Source organism: Mytilus trossulus, chromosome 6, assembly GCF_036588685.1.
Source record: "Mytilus trossulus isolate FHL-02 chromosome 6, PNRI_Mtr1.1.1.hap1, whole genome shotgun sequence".
Taxonomy (NCBI): Eukaryota; Metazoa; Mollusca; class Bivalvia; order Mytilida; family Mytilidae; genus Mytilus; species Mytilus trossulus.
The window spans coordinates 69,671,561-69,699,550 of NC_086378.1; the positions used below are offsets into that span (position 1 = coordinate 69,671,561).

Below are 27,990 nucleotides of genomic sequence, written 5' to 3' on the forward strand. Positions count from 1 at the left end.
TTTATTCAACACAAAAAAAAATGCTGTCTCACTCACTTTATTTTGAGACAATGACAATAAATACAGGGATCTCCATGGATGAAAATGGAACGATGGAGGAACTTTCACCATCACAAACCATATCTAAGCAGTACAGTGTAGCACCATCCAAAGTATTTCATCCCTCCACCTGAGGATAGTGAACATGCTAATTCATTGCTTATTTAAATCATATTTATTTTAATTTTCATTAAAATACTAGAAGTATATATTTTTTCAATAATTGCCTTTTGTATAAACCCTTCAAAGGCCAAGCCCTCATGCCCCCTCCCTTTCCCTTAGTCAGGGGACCAATAGCTATCACGAAGGTCCCAATGTAGTTTATTTTTGGTAATTGTTATGGGGGTTAAAAATCATGTGGAGCTAATTTTTTACGGACAGAAGTCATGAACTCATTACCGGTATGGCTAGTTTGCAGCAACGACAAAACGAGTTTTAAGGGTTATGTAAAAGGTTAAAAAGATTTGCAAAGCAAACGTTGTCAATTGAAAAGGTTTTTAATGACTTTATCTAGCAAATCGATGCTATGCAACATGCATCTTTCGAGTCTAAATAGAAACCCATTAAGGGTTAAGTACATGTATCATACCATCATAAATGATACACAAATACAAAATTAAAATAGACTTACTAGATAGGAAAATACATTGCTGAAGTTCTGACAATTATCAAATGGTAATTTATATTAAAATAATCTCTGAATACAACTTTCATCGAATTTTAAAGTATGCAAAAATGAGAAAAGAATGCTATGTGACCTTATATTTTAGATAAACTCAATGGCATAAAAAATAATGCCAGAAACTGATTGTCATATACTGTACATGTTGATTCAATTATTTTGTGTGGGTATCAATTTTTGTTTATATACAAAATATTCAGTCTTTATTACATCTTAACCCTTTGACACCAGTTTTAAAATGGTGAGTCCAGACAAATTTTAATGAGTAGGACTCATGGACTCAACTTACTGGCTTAGGGCTTAGTAAAAACCCTGCAACAACCCAACCAAAGAGCAAATATCATGTTCATGTACATAATCATATCAGAATTCGAATGCAGAATTAAAACAGAGAATGTGTCAATGATCATGATGATACTAAATAAATCTTTCAACATTCATACCACTAGATGCATAAATGAGAATGGTCAGTAATAGCAAGCTATATGAATTACAAATAGTGCATAAAAAACATACACAAATGAATCCAAATGTGCTATAACATTTTATTTAAAAGAATTACATCATAATGATTCCAACTGAATGTTTAAAGAGGAGCTCCATTAACCTGTTTTAAAGTAGCCCATTTAAGTCATGTATGTCTGACATGCTTTGGACATCAAATGTTGACATCAAATGAAAAGATGTCATTTTTGTGAATTTTGCAGTTCCCCCAACAACTGATGCAAAAATACATCATCAAACATTTTGACATACATAATTGCTATAAATATGTATGTACAAATGTCTATGTTGTATTTAATTTATTATACAGTGTTTTTATCTCATTTTATCCTGCTTTGAAAGTGTGTCAGATAAAAAAGCTATTTTAAAATGATTCATTTGTTTCAAATTACAAATGAATTAAGTAAATATGTTTCAAGATAAAAGATTTGTAGGACACTTTGTGTATACATATTCGAATGTATAATGAAAAAGGAATTATTTGAATCTGGAATAATTTAGAATTCTGGAAAAATTGTTCAGAAATGTATGACGAAAAATAACCAAACTAAATAGGATTAGCCATGCACGAATTGTTACATGAATATGAAAACAAACTGCCTTTTATATTATTAATTGCATGAGGTACAAATGTAGCTGTAGCTTTATACTTCCTCCTTTATACATTACATTTTTATTCAAAATGAATTTAATGAAAAGCTACAACTGCTTGACATGGTCATATATACGTGCGATGGTGGATAGATTTGCACACTTCAGGTTTACCCCTAATACAACCATTCTGAATTTAATGAAAGTCTTCACAAGAAAGTTTGATATTGGTGTTAAATTGTGAAGAGTACGTAATTGTTAATATTACGGGGGTGTTTAATGACTTTAACTACCCATCAGGATAAGCACAGTATGTAGCAATATTTGTTGTTTTGTTGTTATAGAAATACCTCAATCTAAACCTTGCTTTCCTCTCAGTAAATTCTTTCTGACAGATAAGTTTCCTTTTTGTACCTATAGATTGATACTGAATCAATAGTAATCATTTAAATAAATGTGTAAATGCCAAATCATATAGATATATGCTTTTCATTACTGACAAGTACATTTAATTGTACAAATGTATTGAGTTTGTAATAGCAATAAGAGCACTAATATATAGTCACTTTAGCTGAAATAGGTTTTTATTCCTGATAAAATAATTTGATTTCTATTGTAGGCAAATGACAATGATCGGCATTCACCAAACCCAACAGCCACTCAGTGCTATACATGTTCTGTTGCCAGCAAAGTTCATAGTCCACCTAATCATCAAAAAGGTAGGTACATATACATGATGTAAATACACAAGTCAGAAATGTTTTACAGCAGAATGCATTACAGGTGGGTAAGTAAAGGTAATATCTTTGCTTTCTATCTTAAACTTGAAGTCATTATTAGGTTAGGTAAACTACACCCTTTAAGAATGTAAGAGTAGCTAGTTCCACAGATTACCAATCTGTCTGTAGGACTAGACTACTCCGGAAAAAAAGTAAAAACACAAAAATACTGTACTCCGAGGAATATTCAAAAAGGAAAGTCCAAAATCAAATGGCAAAATCAAAAGTCCAAACGAATAGATAACAACTGTCATATTCCTGACTTGGTACAGGCATTTTCTTATGTAGAAAATGGTGGATTGAACCTGGTTTTAAAGCTAGCTAAACCTCCCACTTGTATGACAGTCCCATATAATTCCATTATATTATATTATATTGATAACGATGTGTGAATGAAAGGAGGGTAGTATACCTTACCTGATAATGACTTCACGGTTCAGCTGACAAGCAAATTAACCAAAGATATTACCTTTACCCACACGCTCAAATTCGCTCTGACAATGCATTCTGCTGTAATGTTTATATTTGGCTTTCGAAGAAATGGGTACCCAGCTGATTTTACACACAAAGTATCAACTGAAGCTACTAGTAGCATGACTAGTTATAGGAGATGGAAATTGATAAACAAATTGTACTTGAGAATAATATAAACATGTGATGGGAAACTTATATAACTATGACACATCAAAGAACTCGCTTCATTATAAATGTTAAAACTATTAGGTACATTGTATATTACTGTTCTTCTGATCATGAATAACTGTGGAATTGAAGTAGAAATTTCCTGTATCTCCTAAAAAAACAAAAATGAAAAAAAACCAGTTTGATTCTGGTGATGTTTCCTGCACGACCAAGTTTAACCATAGTAAATCTATGCTTCAGTGCACTTGTGGGAGAAATAATTGCATCCTTCGATCAAAATAAAATGTACATGCAATTGTAAGGCTGTCGAGAGCTAATTAAAGATATTTTCTAACACTTCTAAGATTCTGCTTTCAAAAGACTAATGTGAATTGTATTGTGATTGAAATCAAGTGGTGTATATTGCAAAGAATGGGCTATTGTCAATTACTATAAGTACCTCTACTTTAATTTGAGACACTTAGGAAAAATAGATGACTCAATGGTAGAATATATCGCTAAAAATAAACAGATGTCCTAGATACACCAATTGATTGTTTTGCATAATTAGCTGTAAATGTTCCATCACTTCATGAAGGCCTGTAAAAAGTTCAGCATTGAGGGTAAAAAATCTTCATAATCAACCCACCCTTCAGTTTTCTTGTTTTTGAGCATTTTTCATGAGGAATTTGTGTGTAAGCTTTTGTTTAATTTTCAAATTATTTACATATTTGAAAAGTGAGAGCCTTATCATCTTACAGTTAAAGTGTTGCTGTTGGTATTTTAGAAATATCTTGAGTAAAATCTATATGTTTTGACATTAACACACAGAATATACTGTAAACTTTTTCTCCCTATTATTTAATTGAATCCTTCTGTGATTATTGTTTGTTTATTTGTCTGTCAATGTGGTATAAAATCAACAAAATCTCTGTTAGATGGCATGTACAAAAAAACTGGTTCAAATTACGTGGGTGTGCTGATGAAGGCCACAAGTGATTACATAACTCTCTTTAGCTACCCTTACATTGTACACTAACTGTTTACGACTTTTCTGATAGTCAATAATTTTAGTATTCCAAAGAAACTTTCTTTCATACACAGATTACATTATAAATTGCATTATTGAATATTGAAAGATAGTAGCATTTAATTTAAACTTAGGAGTGAATGTCAATAAAAAACAAATTAAAAATAATGAGCATATTATGATAACATCCTGTACATGTTTATAAGGTAAGAGAAAAGAAACAAATTATCTTGATGTAAAGGTCTGCCCAGTAAGCTCACTAACTTCAAAAACTTTTTACATCAATTGCTCATACATTTTTTTTTGCACTGAAAATGTTGTCACCAAATATATTTTTAATTCTGAGTAATCAATTTAAAATTTGATTCTTTTAATGCATTTCAAATATTGACATCTATTATTGCTGACATCTAGGTAACATTTTCATCCTAAAAAACAAAAATTGCTTTGAAATTGACAATTAAAGATCAAACACAATTAATTTGGAAATGGCATAGAATCCTAAAAAGTACACTGTGGATTCATTTATTTTCATTGGTTCCAATTTTCGTGGATCCAGGAAAACTTGCATATTCGTTGATACTTGTATTCGTGGTTTTGCTGAAGTCTGCATACACACCTATAGAAAATTGATCATTCGTTGAACATTTAATTTCGTGGTTCAACTGTACCTACCAAAATCATGAAAATTGGTATCCAACGAATAAAAGTGAATCCACAGTGCTATATACATAGATTCAACATTTCATGCTTAGCTATGTACACCTAACACATTAAATTTTCTTTTGGCCTGAACTCAATGGATTTTGTTTTTCGATTTGAATTCTACACAGTCAACAGTTTCTGTACAACTATTCCTTATTACATAATTTTCATTGCTGTAATTTGTTGCATAGGAATGATTTCTAAACGGTCTCAAGATTAAAATCATAAAACAGTTTTGTAAATCTACTTAAAAACAAGAAGATATGCGATACATTGTAATTGTTATTGCATGTATATGGTGCGTTTTTTAATTGAAATGTATGCAAACCATGCCAACAGTAAATTAGAAAATCTCAATGCTGCAATTACAAAACCATTGTAAATGTTAAACAGAAAAACAGTTTATTTTAGAGTCGGCACTATCGTTATTTAACCCAGTCATATGTAAGAAAGATAATATAAACGTCTTCAAATTTTCTTCATTAAAACAGTTTGAACAAACATGTAATTACATGTACATGATAACAGTATTGAACTATCTTATAACTGCAGTAGACAATTATGGTGTTTATATTAAAGCTGTATATTCATGTTAGATTGTAAAAGATTTGACTATCCAATAGCTCTGTATAGATATAAGTCTAAGTAGTATTTGGTTTTGTATAGAAGGAGTTGAATATGTTATGATGAATGACTTAGCTTGTGAATCTCAATCATATTTATTAACTCAAAAATCCAACTTCAAGAAGACATTTCTTTGAAGATTTTATTTGCAAATGATACATTGCCTCATGATATCTACATACAGCAGGATAGACAGTGCTAGGGCTGGTTAAAAAAATTTAAACCACAGATTTCAAAGCATGTCATGATGTCATGACTACTTCAGTTAGGAAAATATTTTCTCAGAAAGTTAATTATAGTTGATGTTTTTTTTGTCGTCAGGAAAAGGTTTATTATCCAATTGCAAAGACTCCTAAATAAATACATGAAATAGGTTGTGTTTAAATGAAATAAAAACTGAAATAATTTGATGATTAAATTTCATTTGACTGTTTTGTAGCTTTTATAACAAGCGTAGATGTGATAGATGTATTAAAACAAGAGAAGATACACCGGAGACATGACAGAAAACATGAATTTCGGATACAGGTTTGTGTGTTATTCTAGTTTCAGAGTTCGCAAAAAATCTTTTTTTCTCTGGTGGTCCTTGAAGAAAATCTGCTGGTCCTCAGTATTATATATGTTACAGTAAATAGGTGAAATTAGGAATTACATGTAATTACTAAAATTTAGGAATTACAGGTAATTCCCGATGCACTTAGTTAATACAAGTAATTCCTGAAACGGCCCAGTTATTACCAGTAATTACTAATTTTAAAATGCATTTTTACACCTATTTACTGACTGCTAAAGCAATGTTGTATTATGGTCAGATGATCAAAAGTTATAGTAATACTAACTAGCTATATATATAGAAGATCAGTTAGTACTCTTAAAATATTGAATGGTTGATTTGTATTAAAAATATCTTGAATAAATATGGACTTTTAAATATATGGTTAAATCAGAGTAACTTAAGTTTTAATCCAAATTGGTTAAAGTTGAGCATTATACATATATTTTTTAGCAATTTCAGCAGACATCAAAAATGGAAAATTCTCCCAAAGCATTATGTTTTAACTTTAAAAAAAACTGTTTGAAGAATATTTAGACTTAGTACCTTATAAAGATAAGATAACGTCATGTAGGTTGGGAACTGGAATGAACTGTTATGTGTATTAGCTTCGAGATATAAAAATAAATAAATATATTTTTTTTTGTTTGTTAAATCATAAATATGATATAGTACAATTATAATTCAGCAGCCAATCTGGTTCTATTTTGTTAAATTAGCTGAGAAACAAGGTTGATAGCTTGTGCACTTGCGAGTTAATATTTGGACCTTATTGAATACGTATTCATGTGACCTTCAATTCAACCCCTAGCTGGAGATCGGTTATCGATGTATTAAGTTATTAAAATTGTAAGGGTTTTACAGAACAAATCGTCTCGCCTACTTTTTCTGTTAATCGCAGGCTCAACAAAAATGAGGAAAAAATATTATAAAATTTTCCTCTTGATACTATTTTTTACTAGTACTATAAGAAGCTTCTGTCAAAATTGGGTAAAAATCCAGGATGGTTTATAAAGTATAATGTTTTAAAAACTTTAACTGCAGAGTGTATGTAATGTTAACTGGGGAAAAAAACTAGTCCGTTTATCCTGTTTATAAGTAATATAGGATAAAAAGGATTTCTTTTACAAACTTTACTTTCGGATATTATTTTATGATCATAAACATTTAGCTTCTGTCCAAGTTTGGTAGAAATCAAGGATATTTGGAGAAAGTTATTTTAAAGTTTTAAAACACAGTGCATGATTAAGATTTTAGTTTAACAAAATTATGAAAATCAATTTCGGATTGATATCATTGTCTTGCATGCATATATTTACGGAGTTTTAAGACCTAAAAAACAAACATTTTCCTGTTTCAATTCCCAAACACTAAAGAGTGAGCACTTTTGATGTGCCTTATATTCCTACATCCTTAAGTAAGCTCCCTTAAAATCCCTACCCCTACACTTTCTTATTTGGTATCTTGAATTATGTTTTTAATTTTAAAACAAAAACATTAAGTTAGTAAATAGCTGTAAAAATGACAGAAAAAATCAGTAATTACCAGTAATCACTGAAACAACTAGTAAATACATGTAATTACTAAATTGGCTAGTAATTACAGGTATTTACTGAAATGTTTAGTAATTACGAGTAATTCCTAATTTCACCTATTTACTGTAACATATATATATAGTTCTATTGAAAAATACTAAAATTGTGTCAGTCCTATGCAAAATTTTGGTGGTAAAATCCTGAGGACCAACTCTGAAGTTCTGGTGTTAGACACTTATTTCCCTCTTAAAAATGAGATATAGTTTATGTTCATATTTTATGTGCCCTACTTCAAAGGTAGGTTTATACTTGTTTGTCATGTCTGTCTGTTTGTCTGTCTGCAACACGTTTTGTCATTATCAGCAACTTTCGGTCTTATCTTTATCTTTTTATGTATAGGGCATCAAGATTCATCTTGGGGCTTTAGAGGTTAAGTGATCTAAGAGTTCATCTTATTATATTACTTAATTGTTAACAATGAAGTTGTGAGTTTAAACCCTGCATATTGGTCCTGATCTTAATTGACTAGGATTGACAGTCTTCCTGTCAGAGTTCGGTAGTTATATCCCGGTTTCTGACTTCCTTCTACAATTTATTATGATTTATTACGCATTACTTAATAAATATGTACATGTAATATTTCAATGGCCATGCAGTGATAAGATGATAGATTATTAATACTTCAAAGTAATGAGGACCATAGATTTTTTGGGTGGCACAGAATAACATATATATATATGAATTTTGTGTTTTGAAATGAAAGGAAGTTTTATTCATATTGATAGTTAAATTTTGATAAGAGAACTTCTTTTGATATATTTGTAATAAGATGTTTTTTAATCATACGACAAACAAGAATGGTTATTGATTTTTTACACTGTGGAATTGAGAAAATTTTGTACCTTCTGTTTGTAAAGTCATCATACTATGACTTTTATTTTAAGAACCAGATGTAATTTATTAAGCCCAATGTAAAAAAAATGGGATAAAATATTTTAAAGTAGGAAAACTAAAAAAATGTTTCTGTTCTAGTTGAACAAATGTACTTGTTTAATGCTTTCACTTCTCTACAGTTTAGAACAAAAATGTCTTATATAAACTGAATGACAATGTACAATTCATACTTAATAAAACATCTTTATTACTGAAGAACAAATATTGTCAGTTTCCCCAATAATTCATTGACCATGTAACATATCTTGTTTATATTATTTAACAGGTCTCTTGGTCTAATGGTGAAAAAACAGAAGTCAACAAAACATATCCAGAATTACGAGAATTTCATCAAAAGGTAAGTTACATTGATTTGGACATATCACTTCCATCAGTATGGCAATCCCTGTAATCCATCTTCTTATAATAAGGTCCATAACTCATTATTATAGTATTAATGTATGGACTTTTTCATATTGGCCCTGTAACATGCCCGAGGTGTTAATAATGGCCAAGGATGGTTGTAATGGCCCTGAGGCAACGCCGAGGGCCATTACAACTGTCCGAGGCCATTATTAATATCAAGGGCATGTTACAGGGCCAATATGAAAAAGTCCATATATTGATACTTTTATTAACCAACTATAAAGGCAACATCATTCAAGAACAGTCTTCGAGTCTCGGATACAAAATTATACAGCTATCCACACACTACAACAGGACCAATACAGAAAAGCCCGTTTCATAACATTTCTTTTTTAAAAATGGTTTTAATTCTTCGATTAAACAAAGAGTAAGAAACTTACCGTGAAGAAGATACAGGAATTTCATAGCTGAACTTCAACTTGTCTTTTCGCATTCAATTTCGCATGGAATTTTAGTCAACATTGTGACTGTCAGATGTAATTTCTGATTTCTCATCCAAGTACTTAATTTTATGCTATTTAATATCATTTCATCTAGCAAATAAAAAGTAGCTGGGAAGAATAAATCAGACAGTTTAACTTTTTAAAGTCTGCATTCTGAGGATTGAACAACGGAAATGAAACAGTGATAATAATCGAAAGTCGTACTCGAAAAAGGCTGTGAAATATTTCCGTTTTAAGTCGTTACAAAACAATGTCAATGAACATCATTTAAACTTGTTTTTATGATATTAAGTTTAAAAAAGAATAAAAAAATGTCACACTTATTTAAAGAAATAAAACGACATTTTGATTTAATCGATGTCCCGTTTCATCTGTTCATAATGCATGACTGTGATTTCGTAATGCATGACTGAGATCTCGTAATGACTGGCTGTAGCAATTTCTCCGTTCATAATGACCAGATGTCGAAATTTTCCTTTTATAAAGCATGGGCATTTCTATACATATTGTAGTAATTTGGTTAATAAACAATTAAAATGCCTCACAAAGTCTTGATTTGTTTTGCACTCTCTATATGGAATAGCCAATTGGCAGGCAGTTCACTGATATAAATTGAAATAAAGCCTGGGTTAAGTCTGAATGATTTTATTTTTACTACATATGCATCAAGAGTTCAAAAAAAGGTCATGTTTGACTTGAGATAACCACCTCAGGATAACACTTTTAAAGGAAAAAAAGATGCAATTTCTTCTCACATGTCTCAGGTTGAGGTAGAAAGCAAACTAAATGAACAACATAAAGGAAACCATTTATTATTGACAGACGTAGACTTTAATTACAGTGTATCTACATAGGTTTTACTTGATCTTCTCATGCCATTATAGATACATGAAACTTATCTAAAATCAAAGTATATTAAGGGCATATAGGAAAGTCCCAAATTTAGACAACCCACAGAAGAGAAAAAAATCAAAAGAAAAGCAACAAGTACACAGACATTAGAAATCAACCAAAAAACCCAAACACATACTGACATAGACACAGTAGAACAAAACAACTTGAGTTTTTGAAATAACCCCTTTTATGAGGTACTGATTGCTCTGGAAGGGTATTCTGATAGAAATAGCAATGTAGATATTCAGTCTTAAAGTTGGTTCCCTGTTTTATGTTGAAGAAATGAATAATTATGAGTAGGACTGGATTCGGTGTAACTAGCAGGGAAATTGTGTCACAGCAGAACTTAAAAACCTTTTTCTCAGTAATTTAAGTTTCTTTTGTACATTGACCAAAATAATGACTGAATGTAATTTTCCAATATAATCCCATGTAACTTGTTTAGGGCTATTCCAGAAAAAAATGTATGGGGGGGTTGGAAGGCACGTTGTATTAATAATACATGGGTGATGGCTATCAGAGCAACTTTTCACACTATAATGCACTATAATTCTCAATTACAATTGTCTGGATGGTGGGTGCTGACAAAAACTGCCTTCCAACCCCCCCCCCCCCCCCCCCCAAACATTTTTTTCTGGAATAGCCCTTAGTTCTTTTGACAAAACATATTTCAATTTATAGAGCGGTAAAATTTAACATACTATTGAATGATATAATGAAATCTGTTGTGTTTATTACAGGTGTATCAGCAGTTTCCTGATGATGAGAACATTAAACAAGATGGGGTGTCATTTTACTTAGGTTTGTATTTCTTTATATATAGAACTCAGTATAGGTGTTAACAAAGTTACAAGAAAGATCTGCTTGCCTCCTGTTCCAATACATTTAGCCTCATTTGTTAATTAACCTTTAATAAGCAAAATTATACAAAACTGTTTAAAAGTAAACTTTTTATGACAAAATTTAATTAGCCAATAGGGATCATTGCATGGTCTACAGTACTATTTATAACACAACTATTTTTGAGGAATTGAAGAATTGCTTATTTGTAGTTCATTGTCTTGTTTGGAATTTTGAAAAATCCATTTAAAATAAATATGCTTTAATAAGTAGGTTCTTTTATGTCCTCTTAAACCATGTTTGTATAGTGGCTTATTCTATATATAAATATTTTGTAGTTGAATGTGTTGTATGCAATTTAATTATTTTTTCTAAACAGAAATGCTTGTATAGCTCTTAACTTTGTATCTTACATTTTCGCATAGAATATGCCCAAAATATTGTATTCTAATAAATGAGATAAAGCCAAGGAAAAGTTCAGAAACTTTAATAGACTTCACAAATATTTTGATGTCTTACATGTCTAAGGTCATAATATTTATGTCTTTAAAATGAAGATATTTCTATCTTTTCAGGAAGTCCACAGAAAGATGATAACCAGGATAAAGGACATCAGCAAGTAACTTCATTTGTAAGGTAAGAACTGATCGCTGGTCAGGTAGGTCATCGTCTTCTGACACTTATGGAAATAAATACTCAGCTTTCAATACAAAAATAAGGAATGTGGTATGATTGCCTGATACTGTAAGGGCAACTATATATCAAGGACAAAAGGACATAGATGTTCACAATTACATGGTTCAGCCCAGCATTCAACAATGAGCAAATCCATTACTTACAGTAGATAGGCAAACCAAAAAAGTAAGTGAGGACTCAATAGAACCGAAAAAAGACATAGGAGGAAACAAACATCAATTTATGTTTGCATACTTATAGGACATATTTGTCCTTTTTAATAGGCCTGTAGGAATTCACCTGTAGATTTTTTTTATTTATCAAAAATGTATTTTAGATTTCCTTTTAAATTATTGTGAAACAATTTCAAATTGGTTTAGAATGTTTTTGTTTGTTTATAAATCGTCAGAGATCTCAACGGCTTTTTGTTGTTCAAAAACTTTATTTAAATAAGTTGAGAAACAAACATGGAACTTCCCATGTGGCCTTAAAGAAATTAATGAGTTTAAAAAAAATGAACCTAATAATTTCATTCATATGTTGGCAGAGATTGTATCATATATTTTGATTTACATGGGTAAAAAATGAAGTTTCATTTCAAAAATACTTTTCTGCAGAAAATTATATATTGCATAATTCAAATTGGTAGCTTTAAACAAGAAATATTTAATAAACATTATGTAACAGTTGCTTATTTTTTAATTTAAATATATCAATGAATATTATGCAATACCAATAGGCAATTTCATATAGTTCATTTAATATTATCTGAATAAAGAAAAATCATTCAAAAACGTGATTGAAAATAGATGAAATTTCTATCTTTGTGAAATAGCAGATCTTTTGATTCTGAAAGAAAAACCCAAAACCTGAATCGAAGTATGTAATAAATCGAAACCGATTAATATTGAAACCTTTATACTAAATTGAACCTGAAAAAAGTGTTATGCTGATAGTTGGTATCATAATTAGACATTGAAAGTGTCATGAAGTATTTTAAGTTTTGTTCTGGTTGAAAATTAATTTGGTCTTTGAAAAATTCTTCTACAAATTCTTTTACAAAGAACGTATATGTAGTCTTCATTTGTATTGTTAGAATTGCAGAAGGAGACTGCTTTCGTGCAGATAATTGCAGATAACATTTTTACTTATCATTTTACAAGGTGAGTATTTTCAGGATTCTAATGAATCAAATACAACAGACATGACAGACCAACTTGGTCAAGGTGTTAGAACACTTAAATATTACTTTTTATTTGAACTGCTGTTGATAAATGATTGTATTTATCCTTTGTAGTTACTTGTCCAGCTTACCAAAACATGTCAGGGAATCAGACCATTTCATACAGTTTTTCAAGGGAGACAACTTTCAGAATAACCCACCACTACCTGAACAATCAGCTTTACCTGACATTCCACCTGCTAATGAGGGTAGTACAGAAGGTAAATAATGCAATTATAAAGCTCCTCAATCTAATAAAGGGCTTTTATAACTCTTTGATACATCAGGATTATCAAGATGCATAAATTATAGCCATTGTATATTTTGTTGGTTACTGTCTAGTTAAAAAGTTATAGACCACTGAAACAAAGTTATTTTTTTTTCTTTTCTGTCATTTCTTTACACTTCAGTTAATTTTATTTCTGGCTGTTCAATATTCTAATAAAAAATACTATTTAAGGATTATGTTTACCACTGATTTAAACATTTATTTCTTTAAAAAAATTACAAAGAATACTATTACTTTTATTTGAAAGTACAAATTAGGGCATAGTGACCTAGATTAATGATCACAATATAAATTAATGTTGTGCCCAATCTTGTTTAGATATGGAATCAATGTGTACTACACCTTACACACCAACGCAGTCTTTCACTGTATACAACTCTAATTTTCCTCAAGGTAGGAAGATTTTACATTACTGTGGTGTGTCACTGCTTGACATTGTACAGCTTGTGTGTTTACCACATGCCTAAAATTGTGTAGTTCTCAGCCTCTTTCTAGGATTGTATATGCCATCTGAAAATTGTTTACACAAATATTAATTGATATATTATATGCTATCTTAGATTAGTTTACTAATCGCTATTCTTTAAATTGTTAAAGAAGGTTCAATGCATCATACTCTTAATTGTAACAGATTTGAGTGTTTTAGAACAAATAGATAATGTATGTTAAGTTTGTTTTCTGACATTTGTTAATTAACTGGTATTAAAAAAAAAAAAAGTTTCATTCACATTTTTGAAACTTTTTATAATTAAAAGACCAAATTTTTGAAAATATTTTCCCTTCATTTTTTTTTTTTTTTTGCTGATAGATGATTTTTTTTTGCGGTTGACATTTACAATGATTTAAGTACAGTCTGGGATTAAACTTTTTTAATATGATTGATTTTTAAACCATAATTAAACTTGGAAAGAAGTTTATCTTAAAGTTTAAGACACACGTCTAGAGGAAAAAATATTATTTAACAATTTTTACGGTCAACATTACATTTTTACGCTGACAGCAGGCCATGCACAAGGTTCAGTAAAACCTTTCAAAAAAATATTTAAAAGACACTCTTTAGTTCTGAGAGCAATAAAAAAAGTCAATGATTTGAGTTCTGTATTTTAGTTATTTTCTTTTTTGTCACATTTGCACCTTGAGTAGAATAGATTCTGTTACATTATCTATATCTATATAAATTATATTTACAAAAATTTTAACATATATAAATAGCTATTTATATCCTTATAGGTAGTCATCAGTAGTATGCATTGAGTGATCTCTATACATTATCCCTATATGAACTGAAATTTGTTAGGCCTTTTTTTTTTAATTAGTTGGTTTACGGACAACTAGTGTCAAAGGTTAGGGTCGGAGGAGGTAAACAAAATAAAAATAAAATAGCAATCTTAGATTTTTTTTTTGTTCACGTATAACTGTTCTGAAAAATTTGAGTCGGAGGAAAAAAAAAAAAAATGCTGTTCATTCATGACATTACAGGGGTTGAGGAGGAGAAATAGTTTAGCTCTTATCTTGATGTGCTCCTTCATTTACATCAACAAATATAATTTTTGCCCCAAAGGACGCAAGCACTTCTACGGGTGTACTGGTAGGGGTGTCTGCCCTAGTTTTGTTTGGTGGCGAAACTGTTTGTACCTTGACAATGGCAACATTTTCATCAGCCATATTGTCGAATATGGCATCGCCGATTGTTTGCTTAGGTTTGCATTTGATAAAAGTGCTCTCAGTACGTTGACCATCAAAGTTAATATTCAACTGAAAGTAGATGAAGCGTCAGACTCCATGGTCCTCCCTCGTTGGGTTTTTGAATTCGTCTGCGTCATTTCGAAGCTTTTCAAAATACGCCGTTCACTACAAACGCTTTATTGACACAGACAAAACGTTTTGGAAAGCCTCGGATTTTTTTATTCACAGCACTCGAAAAATCGGGTCGGCGGAATAAAAAACAACACGAAATCAAAATTTTAATTTTATTTCACTTTTAAACAAAATCGGGTCAGCGGATCCGTAAACCAACTAATTAAAAAAAAAAGGCCTTAGTTTAGAAGTGTGTTGTTAGATTGTAGAAGTTTACCAGAATGAATATCTATTGTCATGTTGCTGTTTGCCTTACTGTTGGTGCGGGAGAACAGTGCTGCATGATCTTTCGGGGGACAGTTTCATCATAGTTAACTTTTTACATAAATCATTTAACATGTTTATCATTATTTTGCTTTAATTTATTTTTTTCTGGTTTGAGGCAAAATCATATGTTTACTTTTATCATTGAAGTCCAACAACAAGTTGAAGAACAGCTATAACATCACTGTTCATTTTATAATTTTTATTTATTGCTTATTAGGATTTTTCTGATTTGAATCAGCCACATGTCTTTCTAAGATCACCAATGATGACTTTTAGTTCACTGAGATTAAAATGACATTTTTTATTCAAAATTAGATAGTTGTAAGATTGAATGGTTGATGTTAACAGTGTAAATTTTTCTGTGTTACATTTTCATTTTATGCATATACATGTTAATGCACTTGATGAGATATTTGCTGGTTCCTTTGATAGAATTATTAAAAGATATAAACCAGTTAGATTTCTGTTTCATTTTGTGACTTTCTGGATGTAACACATCTGTTTTATTAATAGTTATTTGCTGCATGATGATATTTTTTTTGACATACATGTTTTATTACTTTTTTTCTGTTTGAACTATAGACTTTGTTAGACATCTTTCAGTGCTTTACTTAATGTTTTTTTCTTGTAGTTAACATTTTAACACCATTGATATTCATGAAATGATATTTTGTAAGACATATTGTTTTTGTCCATGTAAAATATCATAGGTTAGCATAGGAATCCGAAAAATGAACTATGAAGACAAGATTGATTACTATTTTCGTTAGTTTTCATAATATGATATAGGTTGGTTTGAGGAGTTCTCATCACAGAATATGTCCCTGAGGAAGTTTATCCATGTAAAATTATCTGCATTTGCATTGGAATGGAGGAGAAAAAACTTCAGTTATAACAAAATTTCCTTTAAACCCCAAAATAGGTATCATACAACAAATTTTATGAATATACACGACTTTAGAATTTAGGTAGTAAAATTACATGATGATTTTTTTTCTCTTTTCAGGAGATTCATTGAATTGTATACCATCCCCAATGGCAGTACAACATGTACCTTTTTATGGACCTATGTATAGGTAGGTTTCAGTTAATTGTATACCATCATTGAAGCCTGACTTTTAAAACTGACTTTTGCAGAGACCAATTTAAAGTTTTTTTACCTATTGTGTCTTGATAAAATTAAAATAAGATGTGATATGATTGCCAATGAGACAACTTTCCATGTACATGTTATAGTTATAAGTATATGGATATTATAGATAAAAACTTAAAATACTTAATTTTAACAGAAAAAAGTTGGATCGTGATATAACCCTTGACATTTTGATTGATATTGATTTTAGAAATTTTATATTTAGACCTCCGTATCAATCTCCAGCGTCCTCTGGTCATGCTTCACCAAACAACAGTCGTTCCACCTCTCCTGGAGATACTGGAATGGATCAGATTACTGCCCTGGTCAACAAACTTCAACTACAGAAATATAGAAGTGGTCTAGACAAGTTCACTATAGAACAGGTAAGTCAGGCTAGTGATAGGAGAAATTACTGTGGTTGCATTATTATTTGTTTGATACCAAATTACCAGTATTTTAATGCGTACAGATGAACCATGAATTCAAATGTTCAACAAATGACAAATTTCTGTAGGCTTGCATGCAGGATTCAATACAACACAAAATAGACTACACAAGCATTCAAGTTTTCCTTAATTCACAAAAATTGTACCAAAGAAAAATGAATCCACAGTAAAAAACATGTCCAGCAAACTAGATTTTATTTGCATGTATTGTGTGAAAGGATATAGTAACAAAATTAAAAACAAGAAAATGGTATAAGAATTATTCCTGGCATCAGCATAGAGGAGTGTTAGCACTTTGAAACCAATGAAATTATCCAGAGGATATTATTACAATGCTCATAAAGCAGTTGAATTTTAAAAGAGGTTGAAGATTATTAGCCATAGGTAATACACAAAAAATGTGATTTTTCTGCCCCAACTGTAGCTGTGGCTGTATAGGAGGGAGCATTAAGTTTTACACTTGTCCATCTGTACGTACATCCCAAAGTTAGTTTCTGTTCTTTAACTTAAGTTTGCTTCAACCAAATGTTTTGAAACTTATACACAATGCTTATTACAAAACACAGATCAAGTTTGAATTCAATTGCACAGTATTGTTTTGTTTCTTTTATTTAATGTCAAGAGGTTGAAGATTATTAGCCATAGGTAATACACAAAAAATGTGATTTTTCTGCCCCAACTGTAGCTGTGGCTGTATAGGAGGGAGCATTAAGTTTTACACTTGTCCATCTGTACGTACATCCCAAAGTTAGTTTCTGTTCTTTAACTTAAGTTTGCTTCAACCAAATGTTTTGAAACTTATACACAATGCTTATTACAAAACACAGATCAAGTTTGAATTCAATTGCACAGTATTGTTTTGTTTCTTTTATTTAATGTCAAGTTTAGATAAAAGCCTGCATATTGCCAAGTATACATCTGCCTTTTAATCCCTTGTACTTTCACAGTTCGAGATAGATTGGGATAAAACATATTCGGAAGGTTTATATCAACAAAATATCTGCATTTTTGCATCAATCAGGATAGAAGATATATATTGGAAATTGTTTTGACTAATTAGCAGGTTATTTATAACAATGCTGTTCTTTATTGTTTTCAGTTGACTGCTCTACCAATAGATATGATAGTCAAAGAATGTGGTATGAACATGGAAGAAGCTACCAGGATCTCTACTGAGTTAGACGAGAGGATAAGGTAATATAACAGATAATTAATACATTATCTTTATTATTCCCCCACGGGTGAAGTTGAAGGGGACTTGAGGTTTGCAATTTATTCGTCTGTCAGTCTGTGTGTCTGTTCATCTATCAGTTAGGCAAATTATTTGGGATAAGGTATAGGTATGACATAAATCATTTATTTTGGTTTTAAACAAAATTGCTGAAACGAGTATAGAAAACAATGTCGTTATGAATTAGTGCATTTATTTTGAATAACATTACAGAACAAACAGAGATTGAACGAGGAAATAGTTTTTTGTAGCTATATAAAAAGTTTTAGAATTTAGCAGGAAATGAAAACAATGAAGTATTCTGATTTGGATCAAATATTTTTATCATTCATCTCTTTGTAACAAGTGAAAGCTATTTCCCCTGTTAATAAACATCATTGTTATGTCATAATTCTATTGATGTTATGTATACAACTGCTCCTTAAAGAATATCATCTAAATTGATAAAACTGGTTGAAAAAATGGCATTTTAACTCAATAACATATCAAATTTGAGATTTCAGTGCATATTGTCCTCATTTTTTATGTATCATAATTGTGTTGAACATGCATTGATATAGCATGGTAATATATATTATTAAGTTCTGCCAATACACAAAAAATGACAATTGAAATGGGGAATGTGTCAAAGCGACAACAACCCGACCATAGAGCAGACAACAGTGGAAGGCCACCAATTGGTCTTCAATGTAGCGAGAAACTCCCGCACAAGTAGGCGTCCTTCAGCTGGCCCCTTAACAAATATGTATACTAGTTCAGTGATAATGGATGTCATACTAAACTCTGAATTATACACAAGAAACTTATAATAAAAATCATACAAGACTAACAAAGGCCAGAGGCGGGGATACACATGTTTTTTGAGATCTCAACACTCCCACTATATCTCTGGCTAATGTAGATAAAACAAAGTCACAACAATATGCACAGTAAAACTCAGTTTAAGAAAAGTCAAAGTCTGAGGTCAGAATATGAAACAAAAGAAAATAAACAAAATGACAATTATACATAAATAACAACAGACTACTAGCAGTTACTGACATGCCAGCTCCAGACCTCAATTAAACTGATTGAAGTATGCCGCTATACTGAATGCTGTATTTTGAGAATATATTTTTTTAATTCTTTCAGAGAAAAACAACAACCAACTAGATTACCAAATGGAATAATGGAACCTTGTATTCCTGGACCAATGTCTCATTACCAAGCATTGTACATGCCCCCACCTCAAACTATGTATCCTATGATGCGTTTCCCGATTCCAAACAATGTAATAGCTGCCAGAGATACCTCGTCATCAGAGAACTCTAGTCCCTCACTTAGTCCTGTACCTCAGAAGAAACCTCCACAGAAAGGTGCTGATAGCTCATCAGATGATAGTGAGAAAGGTAGGGTATTCAGTCAGAAAAGGCCTGAGGGGTAAAAAGTTCATTTGTATGGTATCATGCAAGTTTTTTGTTTTGTGCAATCCTTATGCAAACTACCGATTACTTTTTCCTTTAAATTAAAGCAAAATAGGAAATGCATTTTAAACTTTTACTTTTATTTTGCAAAGAGAATATTTATACGCAATAATTATAACAAAATGCCAATCAAGAACAAATTTTACCATTTTTAAGTTAAATTAAGTCTTTTTAAAATAGAAGATGGTAGGGTAAAGACATGTTGATTTGAAAATGTGTGTTAGGTAGTCATAAACTTTCAGGCAAAATATTGGGAAGAACTGTAAAACTGAATAATCGCTTTTAAAAAAATTAAAAATGGTTGAAGAAAAAGAAGAATATGTAGTATCAAACGTGAAGTAATCTAGTAAAAACTGAATCATATTGGTTAAAATTTTAACAACAGATGTCATTAGCAAGCAAGGTTAAACATGTGTTTAATCTCAATCATTTTTCCAAAGATTTAAAAAAGTTCAATTTAACCACAGAATGAACAACAGGCAATTGATGAAAGAGAAACTGCTGGGTCCTGGTGTTGATTCAAGATGTTTTTATACAGCAGTGTCCTTCTTTTTGTGTGTCAATATTTATATGCTTTTATTTGTTTTGTAGGAAATAGAGTTGATTCTCCATTTCTGGATGGTAAGAAGGAAGTACATAATCCTAGTCAGAACACAGAGGAAATGAATAGTGAAACTCCTCTACAAGCTGTTCACCATGCCTTTGAGAATGTACATGGGCACAGCAGTAGTGGTAGTGGATACCAGTCTGATCCAACTCCAACACAAGGGCCTTTCGTGCGTGTCATTATTCCTAACAACTCTTACAAAGCTCAGCCTACTCATACTAATATGAGTTTTCCAAATAAGACATTAATCAGTATGCCAGACACTGTTGGTGGACGTCGTATTGGATATGCATATCCCTACCAACGATGTGATAACCAAACTACAACTGTAGCATCAAATAGCAGCAGCAATGGTCCAGAACTGACCCGTAGGCCAGTCATGCCTGGTCAGATTCCAATGATAAGATCTCCAACAGTCAGTGGAAATGGCCGCAACTTAATGTGTTCTGTCACTGCATCAGCGACTCCTGTTATGGCAGCGAATCTTCAAAACAGTTTAAATGGCAATATTCGAAATAGTGGTTTGGCTCCATCAATATCAGATCCAGGTCTTTCACCTAATCAAGAATCCCAAAACGGATCTGGAAATCAGAGTCCATTGCCAAATGGTAACCCTGTAACTTGTTCTGGACCTAATGGACACATCAGTCATGCCCAGTGTACTTCCTGTGGCTGTACGGGAAGCCATCAAGTTCCTTCATATCAAGTCCACTTACCAAATCATCATTACTTACAGAATCAAATGATGTTTCCACCTTTTATGAATGCAAATCCAAACGGGATAGTTCACCACCCATATTATCATCCACATTTCCAATATCCAATATCAAATGGAATACCTCCGAGTTACCTTCAAGCAATCAATCATCATCCATATCCAAATGTAGTCGGGGCTCAGTATAGCTGTTTTCCTCCAGTTGCGTTACAACGTCGGAACAGTGCAGGCTACAATGCTGGAAAGCCTCCAAGAACCACTTCTGCAACTTGTTCCAACTGTGGGTCGACTGATCATGTATCCTCCGAGTGTAAAGAAAGCTCCATGGAATCCATGTCAGGTAATTGGCTGTTTCATAATCTAGTGCATTGTGGGTAATATTTTCAAAAGCATACACCAAAACATCGTGATTGGTTAAAAAAATCCTGAACAATTGAAACTCAGCCAATGAAGTAACATTATTGGTTTGTTTTGGTATACAAACAATGAGATTGAAATTACCCATAGTCTGTTATATTCTGAAAAGGCAAATTAGAAGTCTTATCTCCTTAATGTACCGATAGGAATATATCTAGTCCCAAGTTCCTGTAAAAAAAATCAGTAATTGAAATAAATGAATTCCCAGATTTTAATGTTGCTGACTTTTTGACGCAAGGCATTTGTAAGGAAAATGTAATAAATTAATGTAAAACTGATAAAACTTAATGTGGGATTTACTGATTGTTTGAGATATTTAACACCAAGTTATTGTATAAGATATACAATACAAGGTTATAAGTCAAGACAATAAAAGTTATTGTATATGATAATCACAAGGTTAAAACAATCCATGTTATTGTATTAGAGGCGATTGTTTTAATATAAACGGATTTCTGCTAAATCCATGATTTGTCTTTTACAACTTTCTTTGTTAGGATAGAAATAAATACAATGAAGAATGCATTATATAATAACAACAATTACTCTAAGCGCTTCAAATTTGAAAGTAAATAAAATATCAATCAAATGTACATTTTAATTGGTTTCAAGTACAGCCATTATTGCTTCTACATGTTCTATTTACATTGATTTATAATGATAATTTTTATTTAAACAAATAATAAATATTAACTTTGTATAATGATAAAGAATGTTGTAACACATATTTACTTTGTATACATATATTCTCTATATGTTAATGAATGTTTACCTGGTGTGATAGTAAACTAACATTTACTTTGTATTTTTTAGCTTCTTTTCATTTAAAATATGATCCTAAATCAAATTCGGATTGACTAGCAAAGGAGAAAAACAACTATATATCACCCAAGGCTAACATATATCCTCAAAGAAGAAAACATTTTATGTATTTACCAAGAACATTTTCTCTGAGAAAGTGAATGTGGAGAGTGGTTTTATACCAGACTTTCTGGGATCTCTGTGATATCCCATTCTCCATATTTTAATCATGTGATTTGGTCATGTGACTGTTTTAAATTGTGATTATTCTTACAAATCAGTGACATTTTGTTTAATCATGTTTTGAGAGTGTATTGATGTAATTTTTGAATGAATCAGTTTTTACTAGTGTTTGAATCTTTGTTTAATCATGATTTTAATGTTTTATGCCTGTGTAAATGATGATTATATTGTAATGTGTAAATTATGTGTGTGAATATTTCTGCAGCTGAACAATATGAGAAGTTTGATTGGTCTAGAAAAGTAATTGGCCTTGTCCAGTGTCACTTATAAATGTTCTAATGCACAACATTTTTATAGCTGATATATTATAAAAAAAACATTCAATGAAAAAAATCAAAAGATCTTGTTCTTATAACATGTTTTAATATGCTTAAAAAGCAATTTATAAATAAGAATTAATCAATCAGTATTTGATATTTGATTTCAAATCTTATATTCTGCTAAAGTACTTATAAGATTTGATACAGTTATAAATAGCATTTTATTTAAATGTACTTAACTGTTAGGCATTGATTAAGTATTTAAACTAAGTATTTCGATTTTGATCAATTCCTCTGAGCTTAGAATTTCAGAATAATTGCAAACTGTAGTGTTGTTGCATCATCTAGTAAAGTTCTCCCGTTATTTAGAGTGCACTTGATAATTTGTTAATCACATTAGTATTATCGCAATAATTGAAGTATGTCCAGATTCAACAATTTTTTTATCTTTTACTATCATTTTATAAGATGTTTGCATTAGCTGTGTTTCACAAATTGTGCTGAAGAGTTAAATAACAAATTTTTGTGGTTTTAATTGATTGATTTCATTATTTTTTACATGCTTCAGTGGAAAAACAAATTTAAAGTAAAAGAACTTTCAAACTCAAAGTTAAGAATCATAAAGTATCACCTAATTTATTGAAATATTCAGATATACTCTGATATCCCCATGAAAAGACTTGTTGATATTGGGGTTTTCCCCTCCACTCAAATAATCCTAGGTTAGTGCAATTTAAAGTATTAGTGCTCTTTTTTTGTTTTAAACATATAATCAGATTTTGTAATTAAATGGTAAGTGCTTTGTCATAAACTTTGTGATATTTTTGTGCCATGAATGATGTAATAACTCAGTGATAATTCTTCAAAATAGTCCTATACAAGATTTTTTTTAACTTACATGTTATTTAGCATGATAGCAAAAGGGATGCCTGCCAGTTAAGCAATAGATTTATTTTATGAATTAATATTTATTTTAGGCTTGAACAGCATATTTTCTTTTTTTTCACCAAAAGAAAGCTGCAAGAATAAAAACTTGCATAATAACCCATTACCTAAGTGCTCTCTGATATAGGTTATGGTCAAAACAAAAGAAATGGCTTTTTCTTCACTCATAAATTAGAATATTTGCGACTTTGAATAAGACCAGAAAAAGATATTTAAGTTTTCAAAGTAGAATAAGTGTGAATTGTTTAGTAAAATGTGCATGTGAGCCCCTTGTTCTGTGTATATGAGTATGACCTGTATGTATGGTTTCATATGTTGAATGCAAGTCAAATACTGATATACTTGACCAGGGTTCTAGTCAGTTTAAGAATATGAATTTTGATCTCATTTTTAACATTTTAGATCTAAACTAAATTTTGAATTTCAGCTGATTTTTTTTTAGGTCAAACAATTTCAGTTTCCTAGGATTGACAAACACTCATTTTGAATCTTATCTGGATTGGCTAAGGAGTTTTGTTGTTGGCCTTCATTTTATTGTTTTAATTGTAAAAAAATGTACATTTGTAATAAAATCAAGATTTTTATTTACTTTTTTATAAAATTATTAATTCTTCAACTGGATCTTGTCCCATTATCATTGCATTCAAGAAAAAAAAATGAAAGTTGGAACATATGTTGAAAAATATGTCATATGCAAATGTGTTTATTCATAATATTTTTGTGCAGAGGATTGCTCGATTCAAATTTAATAGGTATATGAGTCCCTAACTGAATTTTAATTTACCATATAAAGTGAACAGGAGATAACTTTTTATATATATAGTATTTTCAGTTTTATTCAGAATAGTCCATTAAACAGCCATCATGTCCTAGAACTGTCCATAGCATGACCATGAAGTTTTATGTAAATATAATGTTGAATTTTCCATGTCTTAAAATCCGTGATCTCATATTTTTATGGTGACATTTTAGATATTGTATCAAACATGTTTAATGTACATATATTTTAGTGCTTTCGTTTTTAAATGGATGAACAATGTGATTACTCAATGTATTTGTTTATTGAGGCCTTAAAGTATAAAGTACATAAATGTAAGATTTTTTTATGGGAAGTGTTGTCAGGTTGCCCCCCCAATGCAGTTATTATAAGTACAATAAAGAAGGATAGCTATACAACATGTTGTAGACCAGATTAGTACAATAAGGAAACAAATGTTGTGAAATTAAATTAAATTAATATATGTACTTCACTTCAATGTATACTCGAAATGAATTGATGTCCCTGTTTACTTGTTACATGTCTTCAAGCCATCCTCAAGGGAACAGCTAACCCCCCTTCGAGGGACCTGCTGTTTATGGACTGATCATGTCACGACTTGGTTTAAACCTTTTGAAATGAGAGAGATGATTAGTTAGATAATTAAATTTTAGTCTATCTGCCCATTTCTATGACAGTCATTCAGTTAATGATAACTTATAATATTGCAGGTATCTTCTTGTATTTATACATCTTTCACAGCCAACCAAACACTATTTTATTATACATTTCAAATAAAATAGTTACAGTGCATATTGTTGTCAATTAGTGGCTTAACAAGTTAAAATTAACGAGTTGTCTTAAAAAAAAGGATAATGATCCTCAGAACCTGATGTTTTTTTAGACCTTAATAATTCATTGTAAATAAATAGTGAAAATTATTCTTGCACTGTTCAGTATTGATTTGTAATGACAAAGCATTAGCAAGCTGACTCCGTGAAATCCTTATTTATGTAGATAGGAATTCAAAGTGTCATCAAATGGTTTATATGCATTTTTTTAAAGCCTTAAAATTATTTTTGTTACCCAAGTTATTTAATATTGTCAGATTTGTATATGTCCTGTCAGACAATTTTTAAGGAGAATCATAAAAGATAGCATTGTCTCCCCTGTTCAGAAGATTGTAATTGCATTCCTATAAGGTGTTTCCTGATCTTGATCTGCATGATTTTTTGTTCATGAAGATCTTTATGTTGGGTAATTTTTTTACATCACAAATAATTTTGGCCACGTTTAAAAATACATTTTGTCTATTAGTGGTCTCCTGACTATTACTGATTTAGTAAAATATTATTTTGTGACTTAAACACTCCAAAATGAATGCTTAAATAAGTTTTGATATTTTTACCCCTTATGTGTCCCCTTAAAAGTATGATATGTGTAGTTTGGTCTTTACATTAAAGACCTTCATGAATATTCATGATGATAAGTTAAAGACCCTCATGATTGATTGATTGTTGGTTGCTTCACGCCGCATTCATTATGATAAGTTACTTGGGTAAGTCATTTCTTTGTTACAACTTTTGTTTTAATTTGTCATTAATCTAGATACTATTTATCAATCACATTGAACAAGAAAATAAATATTCATGAGGTACATGCACAATGTTGATTTTGCGATATAAAAATTATTTTAATCTTAATATTCATAATGAGAGATATTTTACAGCTTTGGTGCAGTTTAAAATTTTATTGATTGAATTCTTCTGGTTTTATTAATGTTTTTGAATATTTATAGTTCTTTTAATGACCAATTTGAATGTATTCAAAAACTCATGTAATAATAAAAAGCAATTTCACAAATATATTTGAAACTAAAAAGTATTAAAAAACTAAAAAAAAATTAAGTTGTTTATTTAGAAAACAGGTTGAATGATAATATTGATACCTACATGAAACCCTTATATTTTTGTTTCCATGCATGCATTTCTTCTAATATTCTAGTCCTATGAGCTTACTTGCAAATACTGGTAATTAAGGTGCTAATAAAGTGTATTTATGTTCAAATTGCAGTCAAAAATTTGGGTGGCTTAATGTTGAGGGAAGGTTGTTTGAAAATTTGTTGTTGAAAATGTGCAACTTGGGCAGTGATGTTTTTTGATTTGGTTGGTATACTTGCTGAGCATTTATATATATTTTTTGTATACTAAAATAACTTTCTAGAGATAATGGGACATATGGGGTATTATTTTCTTTAATGTTCATATCTTGATAATGTAGTGCCATCAATTTTATTACATTTATTTCACTACAAAGTGATGCAAAAATTTGGACAAGAACTAATTTGGTTCTATATAAAATTCAACTCCACCTAATGGTTTTCAAAGTGTGATTAAAAGTAAGTGTTGAGAAATGGTCTTGAAATTTATATTTCCACTTTTTTAATGTCATGATTTGCTTGGAGGAACCCTCTTATAAATTGTGAAATATTTGTGTCAAATACCTACAAATTGCAATTTAAAATGTTAATAGTGTTCAGAAATAAATGGCAATTTTGTGTATTCAACGATTGTAGCATATAAAATACAAGATGAAATTATTAATCTGAAATTGTTAGCATCTGTGCAGTAAAGTTTAGTATACTTATTTTCTGAAATTGTATTCTCTTGGTTAAGATTGTGAAAATATCAGTAATTTATACAACTTGCAGTAATTCTGATGCATTATCCAGATTGCTTTTCATTATAAACTCCTGGACCATTAAATTTACTGCGTTTAGTCAGTTCTTAAAAAAAAAGGTTAGGGGAATAAGACATACTTGTAATCCATCATCCATGTATCATATCAATACACATTATTTTTTGGTGTTTTTACTTATCATGTGCAAGTTAGCAGCAAACTTAAGATACAAACTTTAAAGACTTGTGAAATGTATTTAAGACAACATAAAATTTAGAATTAAACATTTTGATACCATTTCTTTTTAGATTTCACTTAAACCATTAAATGGTCTTTACAAAACAAAGTGAAAATGCCGTGTTGTGTGCATACTTAAATAAAGCTAGCTGAAATCAGGATATGGTTTCAGATACTTTTTTTAATACCAAGAAAGGTAAAGGTAGAATATAGGTATAAGTTTTTTTTCTGAAAACATAATATGACTGGTTGCAATAACATGTCTGTACATAATCATTTATAAAACAGGTTTTGTATATGTTTATGAAAAATGTATGAACAATCTTGGTTGTATCATTTTAATGATTTTTTTAGAAGGCAAGTTGTTTAGATATTGTATTTACTGGGATATGATTACATGTCCTTTATAATACTGAAATGTGATATTACAGGCAGTTAAAATTATGTAAGGACTAAGCATGATATGAGAAGAATGTTTAAACAAGAGGGACAAAATCAACTTAATCAAATTTTAAGGGGCAAACTATCAAAAAGACTTATGGGGA

General features: G+C 30.5%; 1 protein-coding gene across 1 annotated transcript; it reads left to right on the forward strand.

Moving 5' to 3' along the window:
• Nucleotides 1-50: 50 nt before the first annotated feature.
• On the forward strand, nt 51-27,982 carry LOC134722962 (zinc finger CCHC domain-containing protein 14-like). The gene is made up of 14 exons (XM_063586596.1): nt 51-152; nt 2,436-2,535; nt 6,015-6,103; nt 8,883-8,954; nt 11,100-11,160; nt 11,775-11,835; nt 13,172-13,317; nt 13,704-13,778; nt 16,516-16,585; nt 16,868-17,027; nt 18,190-18,284; nt 19,453-19,709; nt 20,376-21,446; nt 22,337-27,982. Exons 1-14 carry the CDS (start codon nt 51-53, stop codon nt 22,378-22,380), a joined length of 2,403 nt encoding a protein of 800 aa, XP_063442666.1. The 3' UTR covers nt 22,381-27,982.
• Nucleotides 27,983-27,990: the final 8 nt, after the last annotated feature.